At 48.4% G+C, this 25,491-nt stretch overlaps 1 protein-coding gene across 2 annotated transcripts in view; it reads left to right on the plus strand.

Annotated features, from left to right (window-relative positions):
• Positions 1-25,491, plus strand: part of GSG1L (GSG1 like) — a 262,208-nt gene that overhangs the window by 227,179 nt on the left and 9,538 nt on the right. For both annotated transcript variants that reach the window (XM_053557392.1, XM_053557393.1), the window contains exons 5-6: positions 5-172; positions 20,469-20,539. In XM_053557392.1, coding sequence (XP_053413367.1) covers positions 5-172; positions 20,469-20,539 — 239 coding nt within the window. The remainder of the gene's footprint in view (positions 1-4; positions 173-20,468; positions 20,540-25,491) is intronic.

The raw sequence follows: 25,491 nt of genomic DNA on the forward strand, positions 1-25,491 counted from the left end.
GCAGCCTGGCGTGGGGCTCTTTTACCTGCTGCATGGCAGCCTCTGTCACCACACTCAACTCCTACACCAAGACAGTCATCGAGTTCCGGCACAAGCGCAAGGTCTTTGAGCAGGGCTACCGAGAAGAGCCGACCTTCATAGACCCTGAGGCCATCAAGTACTTCCGGGAGAGGTCAGTGCACCTGGGGTACCAATACTGGAAATATGAAGGGCAGGGCCTGACCTCAGTGACCACAGGGCCACAGTCAAAAACTGGAGTGAGTAATCTGACGTATTCTAGGTGGCCATGGGGCAGGCAGGTTGAGCACAGCAGAGTTTGGGCCCCTACTGTGTTGGAATTTCTGGGACATTTTAATGTTTTATGGGGCATGAGATTGCCTTGGGCTTACATGTTCACAGCATAAGAAACCCAGAAGGAACCAAGTTGAATGTTTGCCATTAGACTCCATGCTCCTTAGAACCATGATAAAGAGGCTGAGCAAGGTTTCTTTCTTGGGCTCTGTCATGCACTGAGTGAAAAGAGGATCTAGCTGTGGGATTGGTGATGGCTGCTGGAGGAGATGGCTCCTCAGGATCAGGGACTATATCTGATCATGTGAATCTTTGGAGTCCAGCTAGGAACAGAAGTAGCAATCAGCAGTGGATGGATGGATGGATGGATGAGTGGATGGGTAGATGAGTGGGTGGGTGGATAGAAGGGTGGGTGAGTGAATAGATGGGTGGATGGATGAATGGATGGATGGATGATTGAGTGAGTTGATAAGTAGGCGGATAGATTAACAGATGGATATAAGAAGGGAGGGAAGGATGAATGGAAAGACAGACAGATGGTTGGCTGGACAGATGTCAGGATTTCAGAAGCTGGAGATATTCTTAGGTGAAATTCCTCCCGGACACCTTCTGATGAAGCCACTTGGAAATCTCTGAAATCTGGGATTTCTGATCCTGCTGCTGGAGAGTGAGCTCACTGTTCCTATTGTGTCCACCTCACCTCCTATGCTTTTCCCCTGGCTCCACCCAAAGCCACTCTTCTGGGCCAGCTACTCCTACTGGTCCCCAGTCTAGTACCAACCTACACACCATTAGCAGCTCAGGTCTCTAATAGGCTATGAGGAGTGTTCCCTCCTCAGTCCATCCTGCATCCCTGGCTCGATTGTGGCTGTGTGTATGGCAGGCCCTGCACAACACAGCCTGTGCCTCTCTCTCTGGCCTCTGTCTGGCTCCCAGTTGTGTCCCAGTTTGTAATAGCAGAGATGGGACAGGGCTGTTCTAATTCATATCTTGGCCACATCCATTCCTGGTCCCCTGTACCTGTAAGGCCCAAGAATGATCAATGACCAATCTCTTCTTGAGAGAGGAGAGATAGAACATCAAGCCTAGGCCAGAGTTAGCCATCATAACAGCCATCATCCGGAACACCAGTTGTGTGCCAGGCCCTGAGCCCTAGGCATTAAATTTCATCCTTAGGACCTCCCTATGCAGTCAGTACTTTGAGCCTCATTTTGCAGATGAGGAAAACTGAGTCTCAAAGAAACTAAGACACTTACTTAAGTTTGAGCAGTGATGGAGGAGGAATTGGGCCCAAGTTTGTGTGGCTCTATACAAAACTTAAGAAAGTACCCCCAAAGGTGGGGTCACCCAGGCAGAGCCAGGATCAAACCCAGGCAGCAGCTTGAATCCATGCAGGTGCTGTTATGCCCTGGACACATCTGCACAGCTGTTGTGGTTTGTGTGCAGGCCAGATGCTGCTTCCTGCAGGTCCAGGTGAGGGCTCCCTTTGCCCCAGGCATCTGCTTTGTCTCGCATGTGGAGCTTACCAGAATGCCCAAGAGTTTGATACTGTCAGGAGCTTCACGTGTTGATGATTGGAAACCCCAGCTTCCCACCCCTGTATGAGACAGTGCTGACGCATGCTCTGCAGTGCCTCGCAGAGGTCCCCACAGGGATGGGGCCCCAGGTGCCCTTGAGGGACCTTCCTGTCAACACACCCTTTCCTAGCACCTTCCTTCCCTGTCTCTCTCCCCCTCATATATCCTGGCACCTCCCCTCAAATGAACAACCTGCACCCAAATTCTTATAACGGGTCTACTTCTGGGGGTCTGAACAAAGATATGCAGTATGGCTTTCAGTGGAAGGGAAGGACCATGGGGGGCCCCCCCTCTCTGTCACAGAGCCCTCTCTTCAACTGCTGTGATGTCTTTCTGCTGCCAGGACCTTTGTCTGTACCATGCCCCCAGCCTGGAATGTTTCTGTGAGGCCATCCCTAGTCTCATGGTCTAAATGTGCACACCCCACATGCCCCGTCCTGGTCGTACTTTATCTTTATTGTTCATAGCACCTGACACTGCCGCCAGTATTTTCTTTCTTTGCTTGCTAGTCTGCAGCAAGTTTCAGACTGTTTCATTCCCTACTGTATCCTTAGCACCCAAGACAGGGCTGGGCACCTAATATGTGCTATTCAAGGTTTTCTGGTGGCTGGATTCTTCTGTTTGGAGGCCTCAACCCAGACTCCCTTGGGCCCTTACAGCTGCAGCCCCACAACCATCTGGCTGATTCAGTGTGCCTTTACCTCCACGCCCGAGCCCTGGGAGAGAGGATGTGATTGCCCAGCGGGAGTCAGTGTTCGGTCCTGGGCCAGTCAGTGGTGGCCAGGGAGGTCAAGCTGACCTGGTGTACAACTGGCCTTGCCCCAGGCTGTGGAAGGTGGCATGCCCAGCATGGCACAGGGCCCAGAGCAGGCACATAAACAGTCTGATGTCTAAAACTGCCCCATTATCGCTGCAGTCTGTTGTCACCTCGGCTATGGGAGATCTGCCTGCTGGGGCATCAGAAGGTAAAATTGCACCTTGTTCTGCTGAGGCGGAGGACAGAACCTCTCTGAACCCCATCAGCAAGAAGCTGCTGATTGCTGGTGCCCCACTTCCCATGGTCCCTAGCACTCAGGCCACAGGACGAATGGTTGCCAGCATATGTGCAGAATATCACTTTACACATTCATAACTTGAACATTATGCAGAGGTTCATCAAATTTTATTTCCTTTTCCCTCTGAGGAGAGTATTTAGCTTAGCTGGGCTGTTCTATTTCTTTGGCTTTTTTTTTTTTTTTTTTTTGTTCCTCCCCTACAAAGAGCTCACAGCACATAGATCTCTGTACAGGTTTGCAGGCGGGGGTGTCGGAAGCAGGGCTGAAATCTTGCAGCAGCCAGTGTCCCTGAAGCCACAGCTAGGGACACCAGATAAGGAGATCCACACCCTTACCTGCTAATGTGTCCCCCTCCTTGGGGGACAGAGGGTGCCATGGAAAAAGCAGGGATTTGGAATGAGTTTTCCAATTTGTCATTTGCTGATGTGTGACTTGGGGCAAGGCAGTGAGCCCCTCTGGGCTTATTTCTTCTGACCCATCATGGGAGCTTTCAAAGCTTTCCATGTCCTAGGAAGGCTGAAATTTAATAACCCATGTGACATGCTGGCACAGTGCCTGGCATATGAAGGGCTTTGTATATGAGTTTCCATCTCCTCTGCTTTAAGGCCCTTGCTGGACCTCAGAGTGAAGCATGAGCTTGGCAATGACCAAGGGTTGCTGCTAATAATCGTGTAATTATATTTTACTCTGTATCAGGCCCTCCTCTAAGTGCCTTAGATGTGACTCAGTTGATTTCTCCAACATCTCTGTGGGGTGTAGGTATTATTGTCATCCCCATTTTGCAGATGCAAAATCGAGGCACAGAGAGGGAAAGGTCACACTGCTGGTAAGTGCCAAAGCTGGGATTTGAACCCTGGCCACACAGTCAATCCACCCCCAGTCTTTGTGCTGTGCAATTTCTTAGGCCTGTTCAGTAGTCTGTGCCACGCACCAAGGTGGGACCTGGCACACAGGGGAGGGGAGTCCTACAGCAGAAGAGCTCACTGTGTGAGGGGCAGGCCAGGTGAGAGACAGATTTGGGTGTAGAATGGGTGGGGGTCTGGGATGACTCACACCCTGGGGTGCATGGTCTCCCAATGCCGTGCCTTTCCTCACGGCGGAAGAGGCCTTTGTGCAGCCCATTTCATCCAGGCCTCTCATGCTGTCCTTCTGGGAACTGAGGTCAAGGTAGTGCCCTATGGGGGCTGTTGCCCAGGAAAGGTTTGGATTGTTTTTCCCCCACCCCTACCCTGACCCAGGTCCTCTTAGATTGTTCTCTGCCAGAGACGACTGCAAGTCTGAGGCGCAGTTGGGCAGATTCTGAATGTTTTTCAGGCCTTTAAAACGTAGTGGTATGAGGAAGAAAGGTGTGTGTGCATGCATGTGTGTGTTTTCCTGCATGTGCGTGTGCTCATGTGGAAGGGCCATTATGCATCTGTGTCCAGTTTGGGGAAAGGGAGAGACCGCACCCCCCTGACTCAGAGCATCCTCACCTGTTTCAGCTCTGAGAAACATCCCCAATCACTGTCTCCTTTCCTGCTCTCCAAGGTGGGCATCTTTATCGGGCCTCCCAAGGGGAGGGGTGGAAGCTGATGAACAAAAGGTAAATATTTGGGGATCAGGGTTTTCTTGAATGCTCAGTGTTCAGATCTGGTTTAACAATGTGCGCAAGAAAATGAGACCTATTGGATTGGACTCCAGAGGGAATTTGGCAGCGCTGGGCAAACATCCTACCTGACTCAGAAAGTGGCAGTCTCTGGAAGACAAGGCCCTAGAGCTTCCTAGGAGGGGCCCTGCTCCTGGGGACAGCTCCTCCGTGGGCTCATATACCTCCCTCTGCAGCATTGGGACTCTGCCCCCTTCCCACATGTCCCACTCCACAAGAGCAGGGAGCTTGGCTTGCTTTGTCTTCACTCTGTCTCTAGCACCTAGAACCACAGGGCTCAAGAAATTATGGTATTGGGCTCCACGCCCTTAGCTCAGTGAGTAGGGCGCCGCCCACATGCACCGAGGCTGGCAGGTTTGAGCCCGGCCTGGGCCTGCCAAACAACAATGACAACTGCAACCAAAAAATAGCCGGTCATTGTGGTGGGCATCTGTAGTCCCAGCTACTTGGGATGCTGAGGCAATAGAATTGCTTAAGCCCAAGAGTTTGAGGTTGCTGTGAGCTGTGATGCCACAGCACTGTACTGAGGCTGACATAGTGAGACTCTGTCTCAAAAAAAAAAAAAAGAAAGAAAGAAATTATGGTACTGAGTAATAATAATTATATTATTACATATAGTAGAAAGTTATGCAGTGATTTCTGTTGCAAACACTGTTGGAGTGCCTGGCCTGTACTCATGCATTTAGCCCTTGACGAAACAGAATGGAGTTGGAATCAACTCTGCAGTCGTCTAGCTGTGAGTCACTTTACCTCTCAGAGTTTCCGTTTTCCTGGCTGGAAAATGGGCTACTTCAAAGCTTTCTTTTTCAATTTTTTTATTGTTGGGGATTCATCGAGGGTACAAGAAACCAGGTTACACTGATTGCATTTGTTAGGTAAAGTCCCTCTTATAATCGTGTCTCGCCCCCAAAAGATGGGGCACACACCAAGGCCCCATCCCCCTCCCTCCTTCCCTCTCTCTGCTCTTTTTTCCCCACCCCTCCCTCCTTCTTTCTCTCTCTGCTCTCTCCATCCCCCACCCCCACTGTGTCCTTAATTGTCATTAATTGTCCTCATATCAAAATTGAGTACATAGGAGTCATGCTTCTCCATTCTTGTGATGCTTTACTAAGAATAATGTCTTCCACTTCCATTCAGGTTAATATGAAGGCTGTAAAGTCTCCATTTTCTTAATGGCCGAATAGTATTCCATGGTATACATATACCACAGCTTGTTAATCCATTCCTGGGTTGGTGGGCATTTAGGCTGTTTCCACATTTTGGCGATTGTAAATTGAGCTGCGATAAACAGTCTAGTGCAAGTGTCCTTATGATAAAAGGATTTTTTCCCTTCTGGGTAGATGTCCAGTAATGGGATTGCCGGATCAAATGGGAGGTCTAGCCTGAGTTCTTTGAGGTTTCTCCATACTTCCTTCCAGAAAGGTTGTATTCGTTAGCAGTCCCACCAGCAGTTCCCTTCCCTCCACATCCACGCCAGCATCTTCAGTTTTGAGATTTTGTGATGTGGGCCATTCTCACTGGGGTTAGATGATATCTCAGGGTTGTTTTGATTTGCATTTCTCTAATATATAGAGATGATGAACATTTTTTCATGTGTTTGTTAGCCATTCGTCTGTTTTCTTTAGAAAAGGTTCTATTCATGTCTCTTGCCCATTGATATATGGGATTGTTGGCTTTTTTCATGTGGATTAATTTGAGTTCTCTATAGATCCTAGTTACCAAGCTTTTGTCTGATTCAAAATACGCAAATATCCTTTCCCACTGTGTAGGTTGTCTATTTACTTTGGTTGTCTCCTTAGCCGTACAGAAGCTTTTCAGTTTAATGAAGTCCCATTTGTTTATTTTTGTTGTTGTTGCAATTGCCATGGCAGTCTTCTTCATGAAGTCTTTCCCAGGTCAGTGTCTTCCAGTGTTTTTCCTATGCTTTCTTGGAGGGTTTTTATTGTTTCATGCCTTAATTTTAAGTCCTTTATCCATCTGGAATCAATTTTTGTGGGTGGAGAAAGGTGTGGGTCCAGTTTCAGTCTTTTACATGTGGGTATCCAGTTCTCCCAGCACCATTTATTGAATAGGGAGTCTTTTCCCCAAGGTATGTTCTTGATTGGTTTATTGAAGATTAGGTGGTTGTAAGATGTTAGTTTCATTTCCTGGTTTTCTAGTCAATTCCAAGTGTCTATGTCTCTGTTTTTGTGCCAGTACCATGCTGTCTTGACCTCTATGGCTTTGTAGTACAGCCTAAAATCCAGTATGGTGATGCCCCCAGCTTTGTTTTTATTACTAAGAACTGCCTTAGCTATACGGGGTTTCTTCTGGTTCCATACAAAACGCAGAATCATTTTTTCCAAATCTTGAAAGTACGATGTTGGTATTTTAATAGGAATGGCATTGAATAGGTAGATTGGTTTGGGAAGTATAGACATTTTAACAATGTTTATTCTTCCCGTCCATGAGCATGGTATGTTCTTCCATTTGTTAATATCCTCTGCTATTTCCTTTCTGAGGATTTCATTATTTTCTTTATAGAGGTCCTTCACCTCCTTTGTTAGGTATATTCCTAGGTATTTCATTTTCTTTGAAGCTATGGTGAAGGGAGCTGTGTCCTTAATTAGCCTCTCATCTTGACTGCTATTGGTGTATACAAAGCAACTGACTTGTGGACATTGATTTTATATCCTGAGACATTACTGTGTTTTTTGATGACTTCCAGGTTGAGACTTTGCGGTTCTCTAAGTATAAGATCATGTCATCAGTAAAGAGGGAGAGTTTGACCTCCTCTGCTCCTATTTGGATTCCCTTTATTTCCTTGTCTTGCATAATTGTATTGGCTAGAACTTCCAGCACTACTTTGAATGGTAATGATGACAGAGGACAACGTTATCTGGCTCCAGTTCTAAGAGGAAAAGCTTTCCATTTTACTCCATTCAGTAAAATATTAGCTGTGGGTGTGTCATAGACATCTTCAATCAGCTTCAGAAATGTGGCACCTATGCCTATACTCTTCAGTGTTCTGATTAGAAAAGGATGCTGGATTTTATCGAATGCTTTTCCTGCATCTATTGACAGGATCATATGGTCTTTATTTTTGCCTCTGTTAATATGGTGGATAATGTTTATGGACTTGCATATGTTAAACCATCCTTGCATCCCTGGGATGAAACCTACTTGATCATGATGTATGACTTTTTTGATGATAAGCTGTAATCTATTGGCTAGGATTTTGTTGAGAATTTTTGCATCTATATTCATTAGTGAAATTGGTCTGAAGTTCTCCTTTTTAGTTGGGTCTTTTCCTGATTTTGGTATCATGGTGATGTTTGCTTCATAGAACGTGTTGGGGAAGGTTCCTTCTTCCTCGATTTTTTGGGAATAATTTCTGCAGTATTGGAATAAGTGCTTCCTTGAAGGTTTGATAGAATTCTGGTGTGAAGCCATCTAGACCAGGGCATTTTGTTGTTGGAAGCTTTTTTATTGTTTCTTTAATCTCAGTGCTTGTAATTGGTCTGTTCAGGAGCTCTATTTCTTCCTGGCTAAGTCTAGGGATGGAGTGCTCTGTACGTGTCTATCAAGCATAGTTGTTCCAGGGTCTCATTTAAGTCCCTCATATCTTTGTTTAATTTCTGTTTAGAGGATCTGTCCAGCTCTGTAAGAGGAGTGTTCAAGTCCCCTGTTATTATGGTATTATAGGATATCATAGTACTCAGACTGAGTAAGGTCTATTTCAAGAATCTGGGAACATTTAAATTGGGTGCATAAATATTTAGAATTGAAACATCTTCTTGTTGTATTTTTCCCTTGACCAATATAAAGTGACCATCTTTGTCTTTTTTGACTTTAGTTGCTTTAAATCCACATGTATCTGAAAATAAGATTGCAACTCCTCTTTTCTTCTGAATTCTGTTTGCCTGAAAAATTGTCTTCCAACCCTTAACTCGGAGTTTCAATTTATCTTTTGAAGCTAGGTGTGTTTCCTCCAGACAGCAAATGGATGGCTTGTGTTTTTTGGTCCAGTCAGCCAATCTATGCCTCTTCAGTGGGGAATTCAAGGCATTAACATTTATTGAGATAATTGATAAGTGTGGTAGTGTTCTATTCATCTTATTTTGTAAGAGTCCATTGCTTAGTTTTACCTTTTGCATCAGTGTGGAAGTTAGGTTCTGTCCTTTAATTGCTGAGTTCTTACTTTGCCGTTGCTCCATTGTGATGGTCAGTGTATAGAACAGGTTGAAGTATTACCCGTAGAGCTGGTCTTGTTGTGGCGAATTTCCTCAATGTTTATATATCAGTAAATGATTTGATTCTTCTGTCAATTTTGAAGCTTAGCTTAGAGGATATAGAAGTCTGGGTTGGAAATTGTTCTGTTTAAGTAGATTAAAGGTAGATGACCATTGTCTTCTTGCTTGGAAAGTTTCATTAGAGAAGTCTGCAGTCACCCTGATGGATTTGCCCCTGTAGGTCAACTGGTGCTTACTCCTGGCAGCTTGCAGAATCTTTTCTTTTGTCTTGACTTTGGACAGGTTCATCACAATGTGTCTTGGAGAAGCTCGGTTAGAGTTGAGGTGACCTGGGGTCCGATATCCCTCTGAAAGGAGTGTGTCTGAATCTTTGGTGATATTTGGGAAATTTTCATTCATAATATTCTCTAGTATGGCTTCCATTCCCCTGGGGCATTCTTCTTCCCCTTCTCGGATACCTATCACACGTGTGTTTGAACACTTCATAAAGTCCTGTAATTCTGTCAGTGAACTTTCTGCTTTCTCTCTCTTCTTTTCTGCCTCTTTAACTATCTGAGTTATCTCAAGAGCTTTGCCCTCTACCTCTGAAGTTCTTTCTTCTGCATGGCCTAATCTGTTGTTGATACTTTCTATTGCATCTTTAAGTTCCCTAATTGACTGCTTCAGTTCCTTCAGCTCTGCTATATCCTTTCTATATTCTTCATATCATTCATCTCTTATTTGATTCTGTTTTTGGATTTCCTTTTGGTTATTTTCCACTTTATCAGCAGTTTCCTTCATTGTTTCCATTATTTCCTTCATTGTTTTCATCATCTGTATTCTAAATTCCCTTTCTGTCATTTCTATCATTTCATTATAGGTGGTCAGTGGAATATATAGGTGGAATCCTCTGCAGTAGCTACCTCATGGTCCCTTGGGGGGTCGCTCTGGACTGGTTTTTCATGTTGCCAGGATTTTTCTGCTGATTGTTCCTCATGAATGATTTCTTGTATCTGTTTCCTTGCCCTAATTTTCCTTTCACTTCCTCTTGCTCTTTAAGTTGCTGTGCCTCTGGATTAGGGTTTCAATGAGTCCCAGTGTGCCAAAACCGGTCTCACTCTATGCCCCTGAGGGCTAAGGGTGTAAGGCATCTCAGTCCCCACCTTTAGGCTGCTCAGTCACTAGATTACTCAATCCTGCCTGAGGGTGGAGCTTGCAGGGGCAGTTCTCCCACAATGGCTCCACACGGCCCACAGCTGAACATTATTAGCTCCATCTGGCTCTGCAGCTCAGTCTGGGGCCCTAGAAAATGCTTAAAGTCCTCTACACTCTTCTTTTTTTTTTTTTTTTTTGTGGTTTTTGGCCGGGGCTGGGTTTGAACCCGCCACCTCCGGCATATGGGACTGGCACCCTACTCCTTGAGCCACAGGCGCCGCCCTAAGTCCTCTACACTCTTGCCCAAGCTCTCCCAAGGTAGTTCAACTGAGTGCCAAGTCCAAAAAAACCAAAATAGCTCACAGGTAAGGCCTTCCCAGTTTGCAATCTCACTGCTGCTGTACTTATAGCTGCCGGCAAGATTAGACCGAATGAGCACACGCAATCACTTGCCAGTTTTTCACTGCTTTTGTCCTCCTCCTGGGGTCCTGACTCTCTTGCTGACTCTCTGTGTCCTCAAAGGGATGTTTATGGGCAGATCCCACCAGCCAGAGATGCCTGGAGTCTTTTCTTCCCAGCCTCACCGTGCCCAGTTGCAAGGAAGCTATTACTCGGCTATCATCTTGCTCCTCCCCCCAGGACCCTACTCTTCTTACCAAGTCCCTTCAAAGCTTTCTTATGAGGGTTATACGAGATGGTGCAATTAACTTTCTGAGAGAAATCTGGGGATTCTTTCTCCCAATCTGCACCCCAAGACTTCCTTTTCTCTATATAGGGAAAATAAGGAATCATATGGTAGCCCTTGGAGAATACTTCCTGGAGAGGTACATTATTTGGTCCCATAGTTGTTTCAAAATTCTTAAATTTTGACTGAGTTATAAAAAACCAGGAGATTTCAGGATTTCACATTAAAAATCAAGGTTTTTGTCTTCTCCTGAAAAAGTATAGGATCTGGCCACACTGGGCCTGTATTCATACATGGCAGCAAGGGGCTGAGGCCTGTGAGTTTGTAGGCCCCCGCTCACAATCTAGTACCTGCAGGAAAGTTCATGGGTGCCATGGTGGAGTCTCCTGGAAGTGGCTCCAGGCTAGAGGGGTCAGTTCCACCCTGGTGGGAGGTAGAGAAAGGGTTTCACAGAAGAGGCCACTGAGCCAAGTTTTTTGAGACCCATGAAGCATTCACAAGACAGAATGGTAGTGGGTGAGGAAGGGTATTTCAAGGGTACAGGGAACGGCATGAGCAAAGGCCAGGAGGAGCCAACAAACTAAGTATATTTAGGAAAATGTAAGCAATTTGATGTGATTTAAGAGTAAGGTGTGAGTGGGAGGTGAGCCTAAGTCTCTTATTTCTCTTATCCTCCCACGGTGTTTGGGGTTGGGGGCTGGTGGCAGCAGCTATTTGGCTATTCCTGGGATGATTTTACCTGCTGGGAGAGAAAAGATGGCGTAGGAACCGTCCCACGACCACGGTCCTTGGGATCTGGAAGAAACTGGGATGGACGTAAGTCACACAGAAAAGGGGACACCTGGCTCCAGCTCTTCACACATCTCAAGGACAGGCTCTGGTGGGGATGGATGTGGTGACCTTGTGCCCCACCAACTACGTTCTCTCTCATCTATCTTTCTGAAGGGTTTGTCTCTGCTTCATCACCTCCCACTCACCACACAGCCCACTCCAATCTGGCTTCCACCCCTCGCTCCGCTCGGCGCAGCAGCTCTCAGCAGGCCAGCCCTGCACACACCCTCCTCTTTCCTTGGCCCCCACAAGCTGCTCCTCCCCGCTCCTCCCTCTCTAGCTCCTCACAGGGCTCCCCTCCTCTCTTCCGTTCCACGTTGTCCTCATTGCCCATGTGGCCAAGGACTCTTCCCCCTGCACCGCCCAGTGCCGTTTCCAGTTGCCTCCTCGGCAGTTCCACCATGGATTCTCAAAAGGCACCTTAAATCAACATGTCCAAGTCTCACTCATGATGCTCAGCCCACACCTGCCCAGGCTCTTGGTCTCTGTCTGTAAGCGGCCCCACTCCTGCAGGCCAGAAACCTGCAAGTCCCAACAAATGTCCCCTTCCTCACCATCCCTAAGGCCCTCCTGTCCCTACAAGCTCAGGACATTCACCACTCCATCCCCCTCATTCACTTTTGCCCCCTCTGATCCCATCTCCCAGGCAGCAGGAATGCCTCTTCAGTATGGTAATGTGATCGGTGTAACATCACCCAGCTTTCTGCCTAAAACCCTGTAGGGGCCTCCCACGGCCTCCAGGACAAAGACCCAATTCCTTGCCATAACTTCCAAGCCTCCTCATGTACCCCGGGTCCCTCCCCATGTGCACAGCACTTCCACACTTCCATAGCTCCCCAGCTGGCCCTTCTCCTGCCTCTGAGGCTCTGACCTCCTCTTCTCTCTGCTGGCTGCTCCCCGCCACTTCACCCATCAGGCCTCAGGCAGCCCCACCTCTGGGCCCTTGCTCACCTGTTCTCTCTGCCGTTGTCCAGTCTGGGCTGTGGATGGAACCAGACACATATAATGTAATGTAGAGGCTCTGTGCTGTGGGTGGCTGGAGGAAGCCCCTGGGACTGTTGAAAGTGGGCATGGGGGGTGTTGGGGCAGGGGCACCACTGATGCTGGTGATTATTTATATTTCCAAGTAATAATTTCCAACCCATGTGCTTCTAAAAATAATCTCAAGGTGTCACTACCTAGATGTCTCTTTTTTAAACCCAGTATTGGAGAAACAGGAGACAGACCTGTATACTGCACACAGGCTAAGGCAGTGACACTGTGGAACACTTTATCTTCTTCTGTGTTATTTTCCAAACGTTTTGTATCACTGTGATATTACTCAAAAAATGGGAAAGGAAAAAAATAAGACTCTTTTTTAAAAACCCATTTATTTCTCTCTATCTTGGAATGGCCCTTTTGATATGATGTTATAAAATCTTAATTTACTATCTGTGGTCATTTATTTGCCAAAATTCCTTTTAATTCCATTTTTCATTCCATTGTAAATTTCTCATTTAAAAATCAATGTGTTTTTTGTCCTCTGCGACTGTTTCCTCGATATTTAACCTCTGAGACGTGATCAATCACAGCTCCATTTTGCCCATCTGCTGTCTCTGCTGGAATATTACTCCTCAGCCACACCTTGCACTTTGTCACTCTGGGCTGGGGGGTCCTTTGAAATTGCTGTTTATTCCTGAGAGGAGTGCGGTGCCCAGAAATCAGAGATGGCACCGCAGGGATTGTAGGGTCCTTGCATGGCTCACACGAGTAGATCAATGACCAACGCCAGTGTGCCAAGAAAGGGATATGCAAGGAAGGTCCTTGAAGTGGAAAATGATGGAAGGATGGTGGGAGGAACATCTGGAAGGAACATCTGGAAGGAACAGCCACTCCCTGGACTCCCACGCTTTCTCCTAAATGTCAGCCAGCTGGAGGGAAATTGAGAGGCTCTTTTGGCCAACATCACCACAGCTGGCTCTTGATCATGCCTGCTTGTAACTGGGACTGTGGGGATAGGACAGGAGGCCAGGTCAAGCGGAGCCCTTCACATGCCCAAAGCCTGGCTCCCCTGAGAGCTTGTTGGAAGCGCACACTCTCCGGCCCCACTCGCATGGCAGTCTCCTCCGGTGACTCTGAGCAACTTACCGTTTGGGAAGTGCTGGGCTGGGGGACAGAGCCGATGCAGTCTCTGTCATGGAATTGGAAGGGGGCTGGGACCAGCAGAGGCCAGAGGAGAAAGAAGGGTCCTGCAGACCAGTGCTACTCAAAGTGCGGTCCCTGAACCAAACGTGCCCCTATGCAAACATCCTCCATGACAGAGGACAGAGATTGAGATGAGTGTAAAATCTTGTAGAAAGTTGACATTGCCGATACATCCACGCTGGCATTTTTCCATTTCATTTTTATTAAATATGGAAGAATCAGTCCAAGGTAAATTGAAAATTAAGGGGGGAAAATTCTAGTCCTTTTCTGTAGTTTGAGAAGTGCTGCATAGAGGCCGTAAATTCAGGCAGTGGGTGGAGACTGGGGAAACAGGCTGCTGGGACCATGGAGAGACAGCTGGCTTTGAGGATGGCATAGACTGGGCCAGGTGGTGTGGAGGACATGCGGGGAGCAGGGAGCAGAGACAGGGAGGCTGGGGAGGTGCTGGGTACCTGGCATTGGTGTTTGACACTGCCCCCGGGCCAGCAGGGGGTCCCTGGGAGGCCTCTGCCAATGTCCTGGCTGCTGTGGCCACATATGGCCCTAGAATGCAGCCACCACAGACTGTGGGGCCAGTGCTAGTTTTCTCTGAAACCTTCCCTCAGTGTCCTCGGAGCCTCCCAGCTCTGTCACCTGCCTGCATACTTCTCTTATCTGGAAAAGAGCAAATACCTGGCCTCAGTTAGATTCCAGACTGCTGTGGGATATTGGGGACAGTGACTGTGGGATGGTGCAGTCACCCTAGACAGCTGTTGGCATCACCTCTGCAATTCCAGGAAAGCCAGAGAGGGGTGGTCTCCAGCCCTGCTTTCCATGAGGACCTCACAATGCAGGCCACAATTGAGCTCCAGGGACCTGTAAACCTGAGCTCAAATCCCAGCCCTGCCATAGTCCAAGTGGGCCCACTCACGACAGCCTATTGTGCAAATCTTTCCCCAGCTTCATGACATCACAGGTAGCTTCAGCTCAGCCACAGTGGCAGTGTTTGCCCCACAGAGCTTCATAAATACTGCACGTCAGGGCTTTCTTTTCTGTCGGAGAGCCAGGTGTTACCATTTACCAGCCTGCTATTAAGCTTCGGGTTAAGTTATAAATTTATCTTAGATGCAGTTTTTCATTTCTAAAATGGGGATGGTGCTGTTAATGTCTGAGCAGGCACCTCTGTCCTTGTCCCCTTCCCTGCCCCTCATTCACTTTCTGGGCACCACAACATTCACTCACCATAGCTTTTGCTCTGACACTCGTCCCCAGTTTGGGAGATTGCCTCTTCTGTGGCAGAAAAGCCTGTGCTGTGCTGACCTTCTGTGGGTTCTGTCTCCCCTGAATCCAGAAATTTTTGATGCCCTGAAACTTCACTCTGTTTCTTTCAAACTACCTATTTCCTGAGGCAATGACAGTGACAACTCGGAATGATGGAAGAAAGGGGCGTGTGTTTGGCAAGGGGGCTCTTGTTAACATACTCTTCCACCTTTGGGGCCAAAAGTGGAGTCGCTGAGTAACTGGACCACAGGGGCCCCACAGGTGAGGATGATGACAATAGTAATAATAATGACAATGAGGCTGGGTGCTGTGGCTCATGCCTGTAATCCTAGCACTGTAGGAAGCTGAGGTGTGTGGATAGCCTGAGCTAGAGGGAGACCCCATCCTTAAAAATAGCCAGGTGTTATGGCGGGAGCCTGTAGTCTCAGCTACTGGGGAGGCTGAGGCAAGAGGATTGCTTGAGTCCAGGAGTTTGAGATTGCTGTGAGCTATGATGCCATAGCACTCTACCAAGGGTGACAAAGTGAGTCTCTGTCTCCAAAAAAAAAACAAAGTAATGACAATGATGATGATGATGATGATAATCACAGAAAGTGCCAAGAAGTGTTCTAAGTACTAAGAACCTAAATAGAGTGAGCTTTACATTTATTAATTCACTTAATCCCTACAACAACCTTAAGAGGTAAGTGCATTATATGCCCATTTATCAGATGAGAAAATCAAGGCTTGTCCATATGCAAATAGTGGGTGAGCAGTGGAGCCACTACCCTAGCCCCTAGGGGAATGTGACTCACCTGGGGTGCCAGGCCCCATCTGCTGAGTGTTGCTTGACTCCATGTGTCCCATTAACCCTTTAAAGCACTTATTTAGATTGTGGGCAATATCATACACCACTGTTTTCTTAACAAAAGTAAATCTGTCTCTGGGAAATGAGTAATATTTCCTGCAGGAAATTACAGTTCAAATCAAAGGAAACTCACCTGGTGCCGTTTGTCGTTGTTCCTTTCTTAACACAGAGCTCGGTGTCCCTATTGACCCTTGGCTGCTGTTAGCTTTAAACTGTTTTACTTCATTTCCTTCCTCCCTCCCTCCCTCCCTCCCTCCTATAAAGGTCTGTATAGTAAATATTAGAGGCCTTAAAAGTCATATGGTCTGTCTCACAACTCACTCCTTCCTTCCTTCCTTCTTTCCTCCCTCTCTCCTTCCCTCCCTTACTTGAGATACTTTGTACCACACACTATGCTAGACCCTGAGGCTACACGGGGAGAATAAGATAAACTTCATCCTTCTTCTCTCTGAATTGAAAATGTATTAGGGAAGACAGACTATTAAGCAAATTTATAAATGGTAGTGGTTAACACGCCCTGATCCCTGCCTCTGTGCCGTGCCCTGGGCTCTCATCCTTACAACCACCAAGGAGGCAGTGGCAGTGGCTGTGACTATCGTTACTGTGACTGCTGCCCTTGTGCCCATTGCGCACATAAGAAAACTGAGACTCAGAGCAGCCCGATGAGTTGCACAGGGTTGTGCTGCCTGTATTGCGGCCAGGCATGGTGAGCTCAACCACGATTTCTCCTCACTCCAGGGCCCCAGGCCTTATGGTGACCGAAGCCCCACTTTGTCCTCTGTGTGTCTCCTGCCAGGAAGCTTAGCTGCCCAGGGGCACTCAGCCCTTGAGGAAGCTGCAGAAGGGTCAACAACCCTTGCCCCAAACCACTGCCCAGCATTAGCCATGCCCATGTGGCTGCCAAGATCCTGCAGATCTCACCGATCTGGTGTTGTCCTCAGTGAATCTGTTGGGGAGGCTGAGTTTGTGCAAGGAAACCAGCCCTGTCCAGAATAACAACACAGCACTATGGAAAGATGGGCAGACTGGGCCTGGGGCTCAGCTCCCTCTCTGAGGAGTAAGCAGGTGCCGTGTGGTCTTCAGGAGATAGTCCAGGCCATCATCTCCCTGAGAAGCCTCTCTGGAACCTACTCCAGTGGTTCTCAGCCGGGGCTGCACATCATGCCCCTACATACACCTGGACCCCTGGTGATAAAACTGCCCGGTGACTTCGGTGGGCAGCAAGTTGAGAACCACTAGGCTTGGTCGAACCACCTCCACATGCCAGATCCTTCCCACCACCTGCTGTTTGACTGTCTGTACACACCAAGCCCATCTGTTTACGTCTTTGTGGCTGCTTTCACACGAGAGGGGCAGAGTGAGTAATTGTGAGAGAGACCATGTGACTTACAAGGTCTCTAATATTTACTATACAGACCTTTACAGAAGAAGTTCATCAACCCCTAGACTCAGTTATTCATCCTGCCCACCTTTTTAACACCAACCTAAAACTTAGTGTGTGATGCATGCATGATAATTTGTATAAAACAAGCAGGAACTCCTGGGGATGGGGGCTTCTGGGTCGTCCCCTCGGCCTCCAAGCCCAGCACAAGGCCTGGCGCAGACAGGTGCTCAGTAATGGCAGCTGTTATGTGGTAAGTCAGCTCTTGAACTGGGGTCTGGGCAGCAAGATTTGGGTGAGCAGGGAGGGAAGGTATCATGCCAGGAGGGGGTGCTTTTCTCCTTAGACACCAGCCCTTTGCTCCTGGGCCCCAATTCCCAGGGCTGAGGCTCCCAGCAGAAGTCAAGGAGGTGCTCAGCACAGGCCTAGAGGAAGGTGAATTTCAATGAACCAGGAGAACTGGGACCCTGGAGGGGGTGCGGGGGGGGGGAGAAATCGAGGAATCAAGAAGCCACCCTCAGTATGGCAAGACTGGTCTCTGTTGCCCCAGAGGTGCTGGATATGGCCAAACCGCATTCTCATCCTAGATGAGAATGAGGCTCAGTTACCTGGTCCAGTCTCCCATCCAATGTTTGAATCTAGTCACTGCTTTGTGACCAGTAAGCCTCCAGTTTGAGCATGTCTGGTGATGGGGAACTTACCACATGCACCATTATTTGGAAGACTGAAAAAATGAGAAACACCTAAATGTCTATCAGTAGAGTATTGAGACCAGGCATGGTGGCTCACACCTGTAATCCCAGCATGTGGGGAGGCTGAGGTAAGAGGATCGCTCAAAGCCAGGAATTCAAGACCAGCCTGGGCAACATAGCAAGACCCTATCTCTACCAAAATAGAATTAAAAATTAGCTGGACATAGTGGTACACACCTGTAGTCCCAGCTACTCAGGAGGCTGAGGCAGGAGGATCTCTTGAACCCAGGAACGTGAGGTTGCAGTGAGCTATGACGTGTGCCTGGCATACAATTGTACAACTATAAGAAAAAAAAAAAAAGCTGGACATCTAGGTGTACCAATGTGGGAAATTTTCCAGGTAAGTAAAAAAAAAATATCATGTTATAAACAGCCTGTTCAATTTGATTTTATTTATGTAAAAAAGAGTATTAATTTTGAAAATAAAACACCAGACTGCTAACTGCGGTGATCCCATTACATGGAGATGTGATTATAGGGAACTTTTGCTCTCTCTGTGGCATTGGTATTTCTTTTGTTTGTTTTTGGAACAAGCTTGTGTTATCAGGAAAATAAACAAGATGTTTCTATTAAAAGACCAAAAAAAAAAAAAAAAGGCAGGCTCCCTTATACTGAACTAAAATTTGCCTTCCTATAACATAAATGCACTTGCCTTTGTTTGCCATCTGGGGCCACCCAGGCCACAGAAAATATTTGTAAACAGAAACTGTGTTCAGAGTTTGTTCCCTGGGAAGCACAGGCCTAGCTCCTGGGTACAGGCAGTGTGCACAGGCCTCATGTGGTGTCACACAGCACAAGCTAACCCTGTGTAAGCTTGTCTTTCCTATTGGGCTGGAAGTTCTCTGAGGGCAGACTATGAAATAGACATTTTTTTTTTTGAGACAGTCTCACTCTTTTGTGCGCTAGAGTGCAGTGGTGTCATCATTGCTCACAGCAACCTCAATCTCATGGGCTCAAGTGATTCTCCTGCCTCAGAGTCCTGAGTACAGGGACGATAGGTGTCCATCACTATGCTTGGCTAATTTTTCTATTTTTAGTAGAGATGGGGTCTCCCTCTTGCTCAAACTGGTCTTGAACTCCCCAGCTTAAGAGATCATTCCGCCTTGACCTCCCAAAGTGCTAGGATTACAGGCATAAGCCGCTGCACATGGCCTTTAGATAGATGTTTTTGCCCTCCACAGCATCTGGTGCCAACTACACAGAGTAGGTCTTCCGGAAGTTCCTGGTAAATGAGCAGATGGATCATCATAGGGGACCAAAATTATCCACGTATGAGTATCTCTTTCCCATCTACTAAGGACATGTTGGCATTGCTTCCGGGTCATTCACCATCTTCCCGTGGCTGTCCTCCAGCCCCAGGCTCCTGGGCATGCAACTAGGAATAAGAGGTGTTGGGAAGAATCAAAGAACAGCGATGGGGCATTTGCTTTGGAAAGGATTGAGCTATCCTTGCATGAGAGGAAAGAGGGTAGCAGTGAAAAGACAGGGAGGGCAGAGAAAAGGAAGACCCCCTACCAAGGGCACACTGGAGTTCATCTGTGGGGAGGACTGAAAGTGAGAGGTCCAGAATAGGTGAAAAGCAGAGAGAGGAGTGAAGATGCCACAGTGTGTGAATTGGAGGACCTTGTGGGTTTCTTAGGAGATACAAAAATGATTAGAGCTGCCTTTACTTCACGGCACTAGATTGCATTTCTGTGGATATGATCCTTTTGGGAACTGGACTATGTGGAGCTCTGAAATTTATTTGGGTTACTGTCGAATTAGGGCAGTGAGGGAACACAGCCCCACACATTCCTGGGCCCAGCCAACAGTGGGGTGAGGGTTAGGCTCTAGGTTTGGAGTTGTGTCAGAGAGTACATGGCCACCTCCACTGTCCAGGTCCTTGTCACCTTGTGCTCTGGGCTTACCACCTATTGCCACCCTGCAGACCCTGCTCCCGTTAGGTCCATGGCAATCTTGAGATATCAGAGAAGAGGGCAGCCATACCCAGGAAGCTCTTACAGTTGTTGGGGGGAAGGAGCACTGTGCCAGAAGTTATAGACTGGGCTGTGTTTGTATGCAGAATCATCTTTAGGAAATGTTTCAATTTAGTTAAGAAATGTTATACAGCTCAGAAAATAGACAAGCAAAAATAAGGCTCCAAATTTCATCCCCTATATTTTTATTACATGGAAATAATCACCATTCACCTTCTGATATATATTTTGCCAAATAATTTTTGTGTACATCAATGTATAACTTTAAAACAAATCAAACTGTACACATCTTTTGTAATGTATCATTTGCACATAATTGATGTTTATCTTTTTGTGACAACAATGGCTTTGCTTCAGTATTCTGCCTCTGATTTATTAGCTGCGTGGTACTGGTTTGGCCGCATCAACTCCGAACACTTCAATTTCTTCATCAATAGAATGGAAATAGTGATGCCCACCCCACAGGATTGGGGTCCCTGTGAGATCTCATAGGGCAGCAGGTGGAAAGGTACTTTGCCAAAGGTTCTCCAAAGGGGAGGGATTGCACTTTTTCAGGTCTCTGCCTGCTTAGCCTGCTCTTTCTTACACGAGCTTTTGTTTTTGTTTTATTCTCTCCAGGATCGAGAAGCGGGATGGAAGCGAGGAGGAGGACTTTCACTTAGACTGTCGCCACGAGAGATACCCCTCCCGTAAGTGGCCTCATCTACAGGCCCCTGCTGCTACAGATTCGGGTGCTATTGGAGGAGAAAGAAACCCCAGAGCCAAGCTAGGCCAGCCCACCTATGCCCCTGCACTCTCACACAGACACCCCATTCAACTGAGGCTGGTGTCTCAGGCTTGGTGTCTCACAAGTCCCCTGTAAGCAGCAGCCACAGGCCTTACAATGGGGATGGGATTCTCAGAAAGGAAGAGAGAGGCACAAGGGTTAGCCATTGGCCTCAGGGAGAACCGTCCCGGGTAGAATTAGTTGAGTCAGGGAGGTGACAATGGACAGAGTGGTGTGAGCGGGGGATGCTCTTGGCAGCCCAGAATATGTTAAGTTCATACACCTCACCATGGCTTCACCGTAAGGTGGAATCTAGGGCATATGTTAGAAAAGCAAGTATCAGGATAAGAAAGCCAAGGAGATGTACAAGAGGCGACAGAGGACCTTGCTCAAAAGAGCAAAGGAAAGGACCAAGGTAAGATCAGCTGAGATGGTGAGTGCCCACCCGTGTCTCCCTGCCTACCCTACCCTGTACAAAGGTCTTTTCATGCCTGATCTCATATTCTTGCTGCCCCCCAACCCCTATGACCGGCATGGCTACCCACAGTTTGCGGATGAAGAAACTAAGGCTGAGAGAGGTGAAATAACTTCCCCAAGGTCACACAGCTTAGTCAATGGCAGAGGGGTGACGGCAGACACCATCAGTGTCCTGGCTAAATTTCTCAGGTCTTTTAGGAAGCTCAGGTGACTTGCATCTGTGTCTGCACCTCTCTGCCTGAGGAACAGGATGGGACTGAAGTGGACACTGGGCTCACCCATCATAGTCCCATGCCAGGTGTCTGTTAGGTGGGGGCTTCCTGGAAGTTCAGGTCAGGAAGCACGGGAGGGAGGTGGCTGGGAGAAACCCGCTAGGGAAGGGCTTTGGAGCGCACAGTGGGGATGGAGGCTGGGCGCCCTTGCACCGTCTGCACTCCATCAGCTCCCTGCTTGGGCCTGGGCCTCCTGGGGTCCCCCACAGAGTGGAAGGACACTCTACATGGGAAGAGGCCATGGGGCTTGTTTGGGGGGCACTTGAGGAATTGGGCGGAGGTAAAGGCCTGGGTATGAAGAAAGAGCCTACGGGAGCCACTATGGCCCTCAAAGCATGCCCTGGGGTCAAGAATGAGAGTGCCCAGGCCCAAGGAAACTGCAAAAGTTTCCCCACCCAAACCCCAGTCCCCACAGCCTTCACCCCACCCTGGGACCCAGTGCATTTCCCAAGCAACGTTTTCTCATGAGGGGTCATCAGTGCACTTGATAGGTCAACAGGTTGGGGATGACCCAAGCTTCACCCCCTCAGCAAGTATTTGCTGGGCGCTCACTTCATGCAAGGCCTGTGCCCGGTGCTGGAGGGACAGCAGGAGCAGACCCGGCTTGATCCAGGGGCAGAGGGAGCCATTTGAGGAGTGAACTCATAATGCACATGACCATGTCCAGTATAGACAAGTGCAAAGGGAGGGACGTGTGATGCAGAGAGGAACCAGGAGCAGGGCTGTCCTTTAGAGCCAACTTTCTGAGGGGCTGCTGGGCTGGGACCTAAAGGATAGGAAAAAGTCAGCCAAATAAAGAAAAGAGCTTTCCTGGCAGAGGGACCTGCAGAGACAGACGCGCAGGCCCAGAGCCAGAGGAGCGGAGCGCGTGTTTGTGGAACCGCTGGGGGCCATGGGGCTGCCATGGGGAGGGCAGGGGAAGGGCGGGTGGCAGGGCTGCGGGAGGAGTTCAGTGTGCAGTGGGGAGGAGCAGACTCTGCAGGGGAACCTGGGCATTTTAAGCAGGTAGACGACACACCCAAGTTGTATTTCTCTCCCACCTTTCTCAAGTTTCTCTCACTCTGTCTTTCATTTATGTCTATCGTCTGTCTATCATCTGTTCATCTCTTTTATCTCCTGATCTCTCATCACCTGTCTCTATTATCTGTCTCCATCATCTCTCATTCTGTACATGTAGCTCGGCAGTGTGGGGACAGGACTGGGGGGAACCCAGACTAGTGACCACTAGACCAGTTAGAACCTGGGATACACACCAAACCTTTGCTGTTGCCATCCTTCCTAGGAAAGACCACGGTGGCCTGAATTGTGCCAATAGCGATAAAGGTGGATGGATTTGAGAACTCTCTGCTGGTAGAATTGCCAGAGTGTCCTAGTTTGGGTTCCCCTGGAAGGAGATCCCTGAGATAAGGCTACGACAGCAAGTACTTTATTCGGGTGATCACAGAAGTGGAGAAGGGGGACTAAGAATGCAGAGGCAGGTGGCCGGGAAGAGGCACAGCCTTGGGCAGCCAGTGCAGGGCCTGTGCATCTGAATCACCCCCAGGCAGGACAGTGACTCTCCTGGGTGACTGTCTGAGGGCTGTGGAGGCCTGGAGGAGAAAGCCCGCCTCATGCAGTGGGGGTCTGCAGTGTGCACCAGCCCTGGTGAAGGTGCGTCAGCTCAGTGACCAGTCAGGATGGGGATGAGAGGGGGAGGAACCTGGGGTGTGCACATAATTTCTACTGTAATAGTCAGAGCTTGGGGTCACCGATTGCTGGAAGAATGGGGGTGGGGGAGTATGTGAGGCACAATAATGCTTTGTGTGTGTAGGGTTTTGAGGGGTTATGGGGGCCTCCAGGAGGCAGCTCATAGATAGAGTGGGGCTTAAGAGGGTGGCAGTGTGGGGGGCTGAAGCTGAGGGGCTGCTGAGGTCATCTGGGGGGAACATGCAGGGTGGAGAGAGGCAGTGAAGCAGAGGAGCCCTGGGGACTGCCAGGGAAAGGGCTGCAGAGAGCTCAGCTGCCCCCGGAGGTTTTCCAAATCCTGGCTTCTCGAGGAAGAAAAGACCCTCAGATCCCACAGCCTCCGCTCTGGGTGTGCCTTTTATCAGGTAGTGGAGCATTAGAAGGGAAGGCTGCTTTCCCTGGGGCTGCAGAGGTATGGAGTCCCCTATATCAAACAACATGGAAGGAGAGACCCTGTCTATTCTCAGAGCTGAGGGGGAGTCTGCCAGCTAGACACTGGCACGAGAGAGCCCATCCCTTCAGTTAGCCTAAAGTGAGCTTCTTTTATTCCACAAATTTTTATTGAAGAGACTTCTCTGGCTCCTGGGAACACAGAGACAAAAGAGAACATTGCTGGGCCCTGGCCAGCTCCTAGTCCTGTGGGGGAGACAGACCCAAGCCATTATTGCAGTGTGTGGCCAGAGCTGTGACAGGGTCAGGGCAGGCTCTGAGGTAGCAGAGGCTCTTCATTCCACCCAGGCAGAGGAGCAGGGGGCAGGAGTGGGCGCAAGGGGATTGAGCCAGGGGCACCCCAACTTTGTAGGACCTCTGTAGCCACAGTGATGATACCTTGCCTCTTCCCGGCCACCTGCCCTGATTATGAAAATAGCCAACAAGGAGAACTCAGACCTCCCCACCCCCCACAGATCTGATCATATTATCTGACCCTTACATATGTTCTGAGGACTTTACACTTACTCACTCATTTAATCCTCAATACAGCTGCATTTTATAGAAAGGGAAATTGAGTCCCAGGAGGCTAAGACTGTGGCTTACCCAGCATCACACAGCCAGGAAGTAGCAGAGCTGGGGTTTGAACCCAGTCTGACTCCATCACCCGGACCCTGGACCACTAGGGTGAGCTGCCTTGTGTCAGTCAGGGCTCCACTTGCTGGGCTCACCTGTCTGGGGCCGGACAGGGCTCTGAGGATCTGTGTGTGGGGCCCAGTCTTCGCAGAGCTCATGGTCCAGAGAAGAAGCCAATCAGACTAGTTGTGGAAAGAATGCTGTCGCCAGAATTCGGCCTCTTAGCTGCTAGTGGGTTTTCAGCCAAGAAAATATTTTGGAAATGCCTGGACGAGTTTTGCAATATTTCTGCAGGGAGCAGCTGCTCAGATCCTGTGATGGGCTGACTTGTCGGCAGGAGGAACGGGGGAGGAGGGATGTCAGGGAGCCCGCATTATTAAACACTTACTGTGTGCAGGTCTGTGCTAAGTACTTGGCTGCCATCTCATTTGATGTCTGATCCAGCCCTGAGAAAGAGGGATTATTCTTCTCCTTATGGAGATGGAGACTTTAAGGCTCTGAAAGGCAAATCGACTTTGCTGAGATCTCTGGGTCCACTTGGTGATCAAACTCATCTTGGTGTTTGGATCTTTCTCCTTACTGTGGGAACGAGGCTGCTCCTGTTCAGGCCTCCCAGTCCCCCTGACCTCACTCCTCCCATCTCCCCTCTCCCCTGCTGCCTCCACCTCCCTGGCTTTCTTCTTTCCTGAACACACAAAACTCATTCCCCTTGTAGGGCCTTTCCACTTGCTATTCACTCTGCTTGAATGCTCTCCCTCTAAATCTTTGTCTCATCTTGAAGATTTGTCCCATCTTGAAGCCTCAGCTGAAAGGCCACCTCCTCAGAGAAGCAGTCCCTAATCTGCACCAGCTTCCCCAGTCGTCCTCTTATCTCCGGGTTCTCTTTTCTTCACAGCATTTGTTCCTCTCTGAAATTATCTTTTATATGGATGTGCTTAGTTTGGTTTTGCTACCTCCCCACTAAGTGCCATGAGAACAGGCATTTTGTCTGTTTTGTTCATGTCTATATCTTAAGAGCCTCATACAGTATGTGGCACATAGTAGGTGCTCGGTTGCTGGATCTAAACCTCCAAGTTTCCCTCCCACTTCCCATCTGAGAAACCACTTTTCTATGAACAGTTACATAAACTTTTGGTTGTCCTAACTGTCCCCAAAGTTGCTATTTTGGGGGGCTACTGTGATATGGATTCTGTCATAATTTTTTTTCTCGAGGTAAGAATTTGCTTTTGAAAACTGCCTTTGAGGCTTTATGGTGCCGCCAGCTAGCTCAGGAGCACATCAGACATGACGTGTGATGGAGACAGCGTTGCCATATGGCCCAGGTGTCTGCATCTTC

The sequence above is a fragment of the Nycticebus coucang genome, chromosome 12 (assembly GCF_027406575.1).
Source record: "Nycticebus coucang isolate mNycCou1 chromosome 12, mNycCou1.pri, whole genome shotgun sequence".
Classification (NCBI taxonomy): Eukaryota; Metazoa; Chordata; class Mammalia; order Primates; family Lorisidae; genus Nycticebus; species Nycticebus coucang.